At 38.2% G+C, this 12,087-nt stretch overlaps 1 protein-coding gene across 2 annotated transcripts in view; it reads right to left on the bottom strand.

Moving 5' to 3' along the window:
• Positions 1 to 12,087, bottom strand: part of LOC150087127 (disco-interacting protein 2-like) — a 1,128,863-nt gene that overhangs the window by 833,448 nt on the left and 283,328 nt on the right. For both annotated transcript variants that reach the window (XM_090372979.1, XM_090372978.1), the window contains exon 12: positions 5,762 to 5,885. In XM_090372979.1, coding sequence (XP_090229105.1) covers positions 5,762 to 5,885 — 124 coding nt within the window. The remainder of the gene's footprint in view (positions 1 to 5,761; positions 5,886 to 12,087) is intronic.

Here is a 12,087-nt window from a genome sequence, read left to right on the forward strand (position 1 = left end):
AGTAGAGGCATTTGATGCAAGAAAGCAAGCTTATGCAGCATCAGCCAAAAAAAAAAAAAAAAAAACACACTTCCACTTCACCCCTCTCTTCGTTCGAAATACCTGTCCAGCTGAGCCTTAAACTTATTTAGGCTATCAACTTCCACGACAAGGGATGGAAGTCTGTTCCACCAACCAACCACCCGCTGGCTAAAGGCAAATTTCCGCACGTCTATCCTACATCTGTCTTTTCTCAATTTGAATTTATGCCCTCTCAGGTGATTATTCTGAACAAGAGGAAGAATGCCATCAGCACTGAGCATGATCAAACCATTCACGGCTTTATACACCTCTATCAGATCACCTCACTAATAAGTCTAGTCTCCAGACACTGTAATTTGCAAAATTTAAGCCTTTCTTCGTAAGAGCACCCCTTTGTTCCATTCACTAATCTTGTTGCCCTTCTCTGTACTCGTTCCAGCAGCTTTACATCCTTCTTGAAATGAGGCCTCCAGACCTGTATACAGTACTCTAGGTGTGGCCTAACCATTGCCTTATACAAGGGAATAATCACCTCCTTATCCCTGCTAGAAAAATTCCTATATATCATTGACAATACACCATGAGCTACTCTTGCAGCCCATCTGCACTGCTCAGATCAATGTATAAAGTATGTATAAAGTATATATGTATAAAGAATGTATGTATAAAGGGATGGTTGAGTGGCAGTAGACAGAGAGTGGTTATTTGGTGGCAATGCTCTTCTTGGATTAATATTATTAGTGGCGTCCCTCAGGTTTCAGTGCTGAGCCCCTTACAGTTTTCAATATTTATTAACAATACTGATGAAGGCATACCAAGCTTATTTTCTAAGTTTGCATACGAAAAATGTTGGCAGGGTGGTTAATGACAGGTATGTTATGTTGTTGGTATTTTAATAATACTGCAACACGACCTAGAAAAATTCAGATGCATGGGCTGAGAAGTGGCAATTAAAGTTTAACATCGATGAATGTAAAGTGCTGCATATGGGTAGCAGAAATCCCAAAATAACCTACCAACTGTGTGATACCACTCAAATTACTAAAAAATTAAAAAATACTTTGGGGGGGCGGTAAATGCGCACTCACACACGAAGTTCGCTGAAAAGTGCAGATAGGCAGCTAGGATAGCTCATGAGGTTTTGTCAATAATAATAGAGAGTAATTCTGCAAGAAGAGATAAAGAGGTAGTAATTTTAGGAAGGATATGGAATGGGTGCAGAGAAGGACACTACTGTGAAAGACATCGGTTCTGACAATTGCATTGCTTGGAAACAGGCACTTGTGAGCAGACCTAATTGAAGTATTTAAAGCCTTAAATCGGTTGAGTAAACTAAATGCTGATGGAATCCATACTCTTTCCCAGACAACCCACATAGGGAAGTAAACTTGAATTGACAAAGGATGTCTGAAAAACAATTTACTTTAAGACAAGAAAGGAACCGATTTTTGGAATAAACTTCCATCTGGTGTAGAAGTGGGCAGATTGAATAAATTTAAGAAAGTATTAGGCAAATTATTAGAGGGGATGGATAGACAGATGAGATAGGTAGTTTTTTTTTTTTTTTTGCTAATGATGTATATAAACTTGCTTCCTTGCATTATTTGCCACTCTTAATACTAATATTAATAGGGGAAAGAAAAAAAAAAACATCTCATTTCCCATTTTTGTAATGCTAAACAACATCAGGATGAGAATAGATACTGAAGAGCAGTTCCCACTTCAGAAGAGACCATCAACAAGTTTTAATCTGAGATATCTATGAAACAAAAACATTAGCTATTGACTTTGAAGAGTTTCTGATAAGGTAAAGATCAAGCATATTAGGCCTGTGGTTGCAACTGTCTAATATTCCATTAGGTACATGTCATATAGTTATGTAAAGTTAACAGCAATCGCAAAAACCTTGGTATTTCAACCAGTTTGACTCATCCAACTAAAAAATTGAAGTCAGATGGAGTTATAAACATTAAAATCAGCAAGGAAAATTTTGTCAGAAAAATTAGACTATATAAAATCAAGTTTCAAATAATGGAAGTCAAACGTTCTCAGTGATTTGCAGAGTTGAAGAGACGTGGTGTCACAGATATAAGGAATGCAGAACTGGAATTTGGGGAGTACAATGTCTACAGAAAGGATAGACAGGGTAGGAAGGGTGGAGGGATTATGCTATTAGTTAAGAAATACATAAAATCCAAGGAAGTGAAGCCAGTCGACATTGCTGGACAGTGCAGTGTCGAGTCAGTTTGGTGTGACATAAGCATTGGGAGATCAAAACTGAGAGTAGGAGTGTGCTATAGGCCTAATGACTCTGATGAGTATAATAAGAAACTGTACGGGGAAATAGAGTGGGCCAGTAAATCAGAGAGTCTTATAATGGGGGATTTTAATTTCCCAGATATTGACTGGAATTTGGGGGCTGGTCACTCACACACTAGCAAGACTTTTGTGGATTTATTGGATGATTGTTTTCTACATCAACATGTTCGGGAGGCAACTAGAAGGAGTAATATCTTGATTTGATTATCAGTAGTGATTCTTCATGCATTAAGAATCTGCAGGTAAATGAACCACTAGGTGGCAGTGAACACAGTGTGCTGAAGTGGGATTTACCCAAAGAGGTAACTACCATTAGGGGGTAAAGGGAAGGGTTATTGCTTTTGTAAAGGCGACTACGATGGACTGAGACAGTATTTAAATTCTATACAATGGGACCAACTAATGATGTTACCAACAGCAAATTCAAAATGGGAAGCATTCAAAGAACTTATCTTGGAAGCTACTAGGCTTTATATACCAACTAAGAAAATCGTTCAAGGTTTAGGCCTAAGTGGATGTTAGATAAACTAATGAGACATATGGCAGAGAAGAAAAATGCATGGGATACATACAAATTAACACGTGACACAGAAGCCTATGACAGGTACAAGTTGATCTGTAACCAAGTTACAAAGGAGGTTAGGCAGGCGAAGGCAGATTTCGTGAAATCTTTGGCAAGGGATGCAAAGAAAAACAGCAAAGAGTTCTTTACTTATGTACACTCCAAAAGGAAGGGGATGAATCAGATTGGTCCACTTGATATCGATGGTTCAACTGTTGATGATCCTGCTCAGGTAGCTAACAAACTAAATGAATATTTTGCATCGACATTCACACATGAAGAGTTATTCAGCGAGGGGAATGCCACAGGTGTATTCAACTCTGGCAGTAAGCTAGATAATCTTGTAATAACTGAGGGTAAAGTAAAGGAGAAATTGTTGAAGATAAACACAAGAAAGGCACCTGTGCTGGATGGGATCAATCCAGTTATATTAAAGGAAGCAGCAAAGGAAGTAAGCAAATACTTAGCCATAATTATGAGAGCTTCCTTGGACTCAGGGGAAGTACCCATGGACTGGAGATGTGCAAATGTAACCCCAATTCACAAAGGAGGATCAAGGGGCGACACAAATAATTATAGACCTGTTAGTTTAACTTCTGTTCCTGGAAAATTAATGGAGCCACTGGTTAAAGAAGCACTGCAGGATCATCTAGACAAAACTTCAGTCATAGCTCAGACACAGAATGGTTTTGTTAAGGGGAAGTCTTGCCTGACCAATTTGATTGGATACTATGATGCAGTCACAAAAGAACTGGATGCAGGGAATAACTTTGATATTATATACTTCGATCTTAGAAAGGCTTTCGATACTGTTGCACATGGAAGACTGCTGCACAAATTGGAGCAGTGTGGCATTGGAGGCAAATTGCTGCTATGGATAAAGGGGTGGTTGAGGGGGAGAGGACAGAGAGTGGTAATCAATGGACACTGCTCATCGTGGACTAATGTTATTAGTGGAGTCCCTCAGGGTTCAGTATTGGGTCCATTATTGTTTTCTGTATTTATAAATGATATTGATGATGGTATATCAAGCTTAATGTCCAAGTTTGCAGACGATACGAAGGTTGGCAGGGTTGTCAAGGACACTACTGACACTATGCTACTGCAACAAGATCTGGAAAGGTTGAGCAGATGGGCTGAGAGGTGGCAAATGAAGTTTAACATTGAGAAATGTAAAGTACTACATATGGGAAACAGCAACCCCAGAGCAACCTATTAACTCTGTGGTACTACACTGACAGTGGTAGAGAATGAAAGGGACCTGGGGGTGGTTGTGCAGGCAGATATGAAGTTTTCTGAGCAGTGCAGACAGGCTGCAAGAGTAGCTCATGGTGTATTGTCAATGATATATAGGAATTTTTCTAGCAGGGATAAGGAGGTGATTATTCCCTTGTATAAAGCAATGGTCAGACCACACCTAGAGTACTGTATACAGGTCTGGAGGCCTCATTTCAAGAAGGATGTAGAGATGCTGGAACGAGTACAGAGAAGGGCAACAAGATTAGTGAATGGAACAAAGGGGTGCTCTTACGAAGAAAGGCTTAAGTGTTGCAAATTACAGTGTCTGGAGACTAGGCACCGGCGAGGTGATCTGATAGAGGTGTATAAAGCCTTGAATGGTTTGAGCATGCTCAATGCTGATAGGATTCTTCCTCTTGCTCAGAATAATCACCTGAGAGGGCATAAATTCAAATTGAGAAAAGACAGATGTAGGATAGACGTGAGGAAATTTGCCTTTAGCCAGCGGGTGGTTGGTTGGTGGAATAGACTTCTATCCGTTGTCGTGGAAGTTGATAGCCTAAATAAGTTTAAGGCTCAGCTGGACAGGTATTTCGAACGAACAGAGGGGTGAAGTGGAAGTGGTTATTTTTTATTTATTTATTTTTTTTTTTAATTCTATTTATTTATTTATTTTTATTTTTTTTTTGGCTGATGCTGCATAAGCTTGCTTTCTTGCATCAAATGCCTCTACTAATGCTAATGCTAATGCTAAACGATGAATTTGACAAAATTGGGTAAAGAGTTTAAGTACAGTAGATCAAGAAGAGGAGATTTCAGATCAGGATGTCTAATAAGGAATAGCAGAGAAGGAATATATGCACAAGTACCATCTATGGAGCAAAAGAAATTATATTGTAAATAATCAGGGCAACTGAGGTAGGTGGTGGTTGAGGCAACCAGTTACTGAAATTCTATCAAAAAATATGAGTGGGGCATTGTAGATTATAGATGGAAAAGGATATTGTAGTGACTGGAAGTGAGACCAAATTTTTTTTTTATATGAACTAGGTAGTTTTCGGGAGATTTAGATCTTTTCACAGATAGGTTTGTTCAATTAGTTTGATTATTCATGATACATTGATTAAAAAAATAAAAATTGTGTATGTGTGGAGGAGGAAATGCTGTCATGAACTGACAAAAGTTTTAGATAGTGCACACACACCATGTATATATGCAGCTCATTGACACCTCCATTAAAAAGAAAACTTTAAATTTCTTAAAATTATAATTCATATCTCTTAATTTTTTGACATGAGGTAAATGTTAAAAAATCACATTTACTATGAAAATTTGTATTCTTGTCATCACTGAAAGTAAAAAACACTGCATCAATAACTTCACACAAGTTTCTTTGTAAGGAATGTGGATATCAGATAGGAGCTATAAGTGGTGCCCACACTGAAATAAATCTGAGGAATCAAAGTTTCGACATTTATATCATCACACCCCCCCTCCATCTTTATAATGTTATCCATTTCATTTAAGATATATACATATTTCCTAGTTACATTTTTTTTTTTTTTTTTTTTTTCAAATTCTCTGCATTTGGGAAGCAAGCCAGCAAAGAACGTCAATTACCATATGTTAGAGGATTACTTATCTTCCCTGTCGTGTCCAGAACAGTAGCAGCAGGTGCTTTAAAAGTTCCTGATCCATACCTCTTTATGGCAGCTTCACATGTAAGGGGAAGACCAGAAGGTACCTTTAACATAAAAGTACAAAGTTCAGGAAAGCGCATTGCCTTACATATTATCATGCAAATTATGAAACTTGGTATGATATTCCAAAAAAATATGATTATTCACTGGGAGCTTTCAATACTTACACCTAAATAAAACTAATTAAAGTGGAGAATCCACAGTTTACTGTAGCTATAGATATAACATGATTTTGATGTGGCATATAAAATAATAAATTAGAACTACCTTTTCATCTAAAACAAACTATGCATCAAACAACGGCATATCAAGACAAATTGACCAAAGCAAATATATACATTTTACTAGCTCAGTATTCAAATATTTAGCAAAGATAATCTATCAACAAAGAAGAGAAGAATGCGCATAGTACTACTCATAACATCAATAACAAAAAAAGTAATTCAAAAATTGTAGATCTCTTAAAGTACCATTTATAACTGACACAATATAATAGCATAGCTTAATTTAATTTATTATGATACTCACCTTTTTATAATCTGCATTGATGTTGGAATAAATTGGATGATAATTTTAAATTTAAGTTAGCATGAATAAGTTAGGACTTAAAAACAGAATTAAAATGTGCGCAAAGAAGTAGAAGTGCACGTCTTCGTCCTTGGTTGTCAATGTTGAAATATGAAACGATTTTAGTTATACGGTTGGAAACAGAAGGCCAATAGCCATAACAAGTGGCTTTCGTTTTACACGTCTTCAGTTGGCAATGGTAGAATGAGAGTAAATGCGTGTATTTAAGAAGACTAGGTTCCCGTGATGCTCCTGGATAACCGTGGGAATCTCAGGTGCATGAGATTCCAGACCGGTGCTATGTTATAGGGTAGTTTGGAATTTAATACTTGAAGAGTGGAATGGCACCGAAACCATTCTATAACTAGGGCTTCATATTGGAAAATTTTAAAACTGGATTTTAATTTGATAATAGGAATGGCTGAATCTACTAAGGGAGTGTGGTTGTGGGATTGAACATGTGCTGCTAATTCGGTATTGGACTGTCCCGTCCTAAAGCTATTAAAGTGGTAGTACGCACATGTGTTTGATGTTTTGGTAGAACGTATTTTGTGGTGGTGCTACCAATGTAGCAAGCGTTACAGTTATCTTGACATTTTATTAAGTAGATGATATTATTCATGTCACTAATGTGGTAATTTTGTGTATCTTTATATGAGTTGAATAATGAACCTAGTTTATTGTAAGATGAGAATGTAAGGGTGATATCAGTACTTTTGAATAAACGGTGGAATTGGTTGGCAAAATTACTATGGTAAGGGAGGATAATACGTGGATTATTACTGGACATGTGTTTGGGTGGGTTGTTGATATTATTTTGGACTGTGATAATAGTTTGTTTGATTAATTGAATAGGATATTTCCTAGATATGAATTTACTTGTAAGATATTGTAGTTCATTATTAAGATCATAATGTGTGGAACTATTTTATAGCATTGTAAATTTGATTATAAAGGACTGCTTTTTTTGTGTTGAGGGGGTGATGTGATTCAAAGTGTAAGTATTTGCCTGTGTGAGTATTTTTTCTGAAAATTCTTGTTCCTAGTTTTGTATCGCTTCTGTATATTAGTGAGGTTTAGGAAATTAATTTGTCCCTTTTCTTCCAATTCCAGGGTATATTTTAATCTATTATGCATGGAAATAAATTTAATGAAAAGATCATTTATTGTGGATTTGTGCCCTATTAAGAGGATATCGTTCATTCCATTCTTCAAGTATTAAATTCCAAACTACCCTATAACATAGCACCGGTCTGGAATCTTATGCACCTGAGATTCCCACGTGTATCCAGGAGCATCACGGGAATCTTAAATACACGCGTTTACTCTCATTCTACAATTGCCAACTGAAGACGTGTAAATTGAAAGCCACTTGTTATGCCTATTGGCCTTCTGTTTCCAAATGTATAACTAAAATCGTTTCAAATTTCAACATTGACAACCAAGGACGAAGACGTGCACTTCTACTTCCTTGCGCACATTTTAATTCTGTTTTTAAATCATAACTTATTCATGCTAACTTAAATTTAAAATTATCATCCAATTTATTCCAATTTTTTATAATCTGCATTGATATGCAGATTATAAAAAGGTGAGTATCATAATAAATTAAATTAAGCTACGCTATTATATTGTGTCAAAAAAAAGTAAATGGCAACGGATCATGATCAAAATCAAACTGAAAAAATAAAGTGTTTATTTTCTTGATTACCAAGAGAGACATGCTGGAATAAAGATGAGAGTAATGTGATATCAAGATGACAGATTACTCCCAACTTGATATCACAAGATGAGAGTAATGTACAAGTAGTGTACAACTTGGCAGCCAAGTTGTACACTACCTCAAGCCTGGTCCTTGAGGTTGTCACAGACATTCTCTCAGATATGCCAGACAAGCTGTACTTGCTACCTGGGAGTCTAAAACGCTGATGGAACTGATATTCGGGTGACACTCAAGTCAAGTGGACCCAATTTCGGCAAAGTCCGGAAGGTCTGTGACAGCCAAATCCTCTTCTTGCACCTTCATGATGGTGGCACTGTTAGTAATCCTGGGTATAACCTCCATGCACAAGTACATGTCAACCAACATAAGCAGGGGTTGAGGTGTGGCGCCCACACCACATGGAGGAATGCCGCCGCTCTATGTTACCAGGCAGTGCTAGGTGGTAGATGACTCTCATCAACCAGTGCAATACCACCACTTTGCTTATTGGAGGCTTGAAGTGGTAGAACCCATGTTTAGTCTCTAGAGCTACGTTCCAGTCAACCCTTCCCTATCTCTTCCATCATGCAGTATGACTGATGACTTTTGAGGTTAGGATGAACATCGTGGCAAGATCCAATATTCCTTACATTTTGAGGGTACAGCTCTAAAACGGTGTTCGCAGGCCGGCCGCTAGTTAGTACACCGTACAGAACTTATTGGTAACTCTCTAGGAGGCTTCTGGATCAGCTAGTGTTAATCTTGCTACCTCTACTCTGCCAGTTAGTGACTGGAGACAGTCCGAGTAGTGTGTATGCGGGGAGCATTGTCAAGGCCAGATTATGTCAAGGATCTGGGTATATTCGTACCATGTGTATGCCATATCCAAAAATTTCATTACCTCATACAGCATGTCCCACCCACTTTTTCTTACTATTGAACATACCATGAAGTGTCAACCTAATAGCGCAAGCTTATCTGCGAAAAGATCTAAACCTCTCAAGCACTTCCTAATTCATTTCACAAATATATGTGGTCTCAATTCTAATCTCAACGATGTCCATTTCCACTTGCAGTCTACCAAACCAGATGAACTTTTTCTGACAAAATCTCAGTCATCAGTTGATTCAACTACTGTTCATCTCAGATGCCCAAATTATTCGCTGTATGATTCCTTTTGCCTCAAACGTGGTACTTGTGCATATGTCCATTCTGATATTCCCTGTCAGAGACTTGGCAATTTGGAATCTCCTCTCTTTGATCTTCTCTGACTTAAAATCTCTCTACCTCATTGTGTCAAATTCATCTGTTGTCTCTACCGTTCTCCCACTCCACTAATCACTTGGAGCTCTTTGACTTCCTCTCTTTGCAACTTGACTTTCTCCAGTCCAACTTTCCTAAAAGTGAGGTAATTTTCCTTGGTGATTTTAATGTTCACAACTCCAGCTGGCTTCCGTTTTCTAGTCACACCAACCCAGCTGATCGAGATGATGAGGCTTTTGCAATTACTAATGACCATGCACAGATTGTTCATTTACCTACAAGAATGCCAGACAATCCTAATCATACAGCCAATACGGTTGATCTTTTTCTCACAAGCAACCCTTCTAAGTACACGGTCGAAGTGAGAGGTCCTTTAGGCACTTCAGATCACAACTTGGTGACCGTCTCTTCTCCAATGGAACCTTTATCTCATGGCTATTCCCAACCTTGTGTTGTTTGGCATTACAAGGATGCAAAATGGGATGACCTGCGAGACTTCTTTTCTTCTTTTCCTTGGTCGGATTACTGTTCCAAAACTTCTGATGTCAACGTTTGCTCAGATCATGTCAGTGAAATTATTCTTGCAGGAATGGAATCCTTTATTCCACACTCCACTTTAAAATCTCGTCCTTTATCTAAACCTTGGTTTTCCAATATATGTGCTAAGGATGTCCCAAAAGAAGAATGTTGCATATCATAATTAGCTTGTTTCTAATTCTCCAGTTTCATTTTCTGCCTACACCAAAGCTCGCAGCAATTGTAAAGCAGTTATTAATCAGTCCAAACTAGATTTTTAACAGGCTAAGAGTAGAAAACTTGCTTCTTGCCCTAATGGTAGCCGAGCATTCTGGTCTCTTGCCAAAGCTATTGGCTGCAACTTTTGCCCATCTCTGCTGCCACCTCTGTCAAAATCAGATGGTTCTGTTGTCATTTCAGCCTAGGATAAAGCTGACCTGCTAGCATCCCATTTTTCTTCCAACTCATGTATTAATGATCTTGGTAAAACACCACCCACCATTCCCAACATGCTCCATTCAATGCTTCCTGTGGTCTTCCGTCAAAAGGATGTCAGAAGGATTTTGACGAATCTTCATGCTAAGAAAGCTCCAGGTCTCGATGGTATTTCTACACTTGTTCTCAAAACCTGTGCTCCTGAACTTACTCCTATTCTTTGCTGCCTTTTTTCACTATCTTATTCCAAAGGTGTTTTTCCTTCTGCTTGGAAATTTGCTCATATCCAGCCAGTTCCTAAAAAGGGTGACAAATCCCTCCCATCCAATTATCGTGCCATTGCAATTACTTCTACTATTTCTAAAGTAATGGAGAAATCAATTAACTGCCAACTCTTAAACTACCTAGAAACCTTCCGTTGATCAACGATTCCGTCCGTGTCGATCCACTGGTGATATTCTGGCTTATGTTACCCATTTATGGACTAATTCAATGGAAAGGTTCGGTGAAACACAAGTAGTTGCTCTTGACATCTCAAAGGCTTTCAATCGTGTTTGGCATAAAGGTCTTCTAAACAAGCTTCCATCTTATGGTTTGCCAACTGTTTTTAGTAATTGGTTATCCTGTTTTCTCTCTGATCGCTCACTGAGGGTGATGGTAGATGGCTCTCTGTCTTCTAACTTCTCCACTAATGCCGGTGTCCCCCAAGGTTCAGTTCTTTCCCCAACTCTTTTCCTTTTGTATATTAATGACCTTCTTCCACTGACTGAAAATCCTATCCATAGTTTTGCCGATGATTGCACATTGCATTCCACTTTCCATTTTGAGAAATCTTGCCCTGCTCAATCAGCTTCAACTTCTCGAAAATCTGCTTCCAATTCCTGAAATGCCGATCTTCAGGTAATTCACCAGTGGGGCAAAGACAACTTGGTTGATTTCAACACTTCTAAAACTCAGTCTTGTCTTATATCTCGCATAAAGGATTCTTCTGCTCTTATGCTTATCTTTAGTGATACTCCAATTTCTAGGCAAAATGATATATCTCTTTTGGGGATTACCCTGACTTCTAATCTCTCTTGGCACAAGCACATTACAAATACAGCTTCCTCTGCATCTAGAAAACTTGGTTTTCTCTTTCGCTGTCACCGTTACTTTTCTTCCAAATAGCTGCTCACTCTGTATAAATCACAAATCCGCCCTGCCATGGAATATTGTTCCCACATCTGGGGTGGTGACCCCAAAACCTCTCTCAAGCTTCCTGATTCCATTCAGAAGGGGGAATTAGGTTAATTAATGATTCATCTGTAACAGAGTCTCTCCACTCGCTGTCCCACAGATGTACTGTTTCTGATGTATGCCTCTTCTACAGATATGTCCATGGGCAATGTTCTTCTGAATTGGCTTCTATAATTCCCACTCTCTCTTTCAAAACAGTCTGAACACTTGCGACCACCAGCCAACATCCATACTGTCCAACTCCAAACTCACAGAACCAACTTTTCATCTTACTCGTTTATTCATTCAACTGCCGTTTTCTGGAACAACCTTCCTTCATACTTATTTCCTGAAAATTACAGTCTACAGAAGTTCAAGTCCAACGTCAACAAATATCTTCTTTCGTCTTCTCAACCTCCAACCCAAGCACGGTACTAAGTACTATAGGTTCTAATACCTCTCGTGTTTGGGGTTTATATAAAAAAAAAAAAAAAAAAAAAAAAAACAGGAGGAAGGAAGCTCAGCACAACAAAATTACAGAACAGAAA

This window comes from Mastigoproctus giganteus, chromosome 4 (genome assembly GCF_048544385.1).
Source record: "Mastigoproctus giganteus isolate SK-2022 chromosome 4, ASM4854438v1, whole genome shotgun sequence".
In the NCBI taxonomy this organism is placed as follows: domain Eukaryota; kingdom Metazoa; phylum Arthropoda; class Arachnida; order Uropygi; family Thelyphonidae; genus Mastigoproctus; species Mastigoproctus giganteus.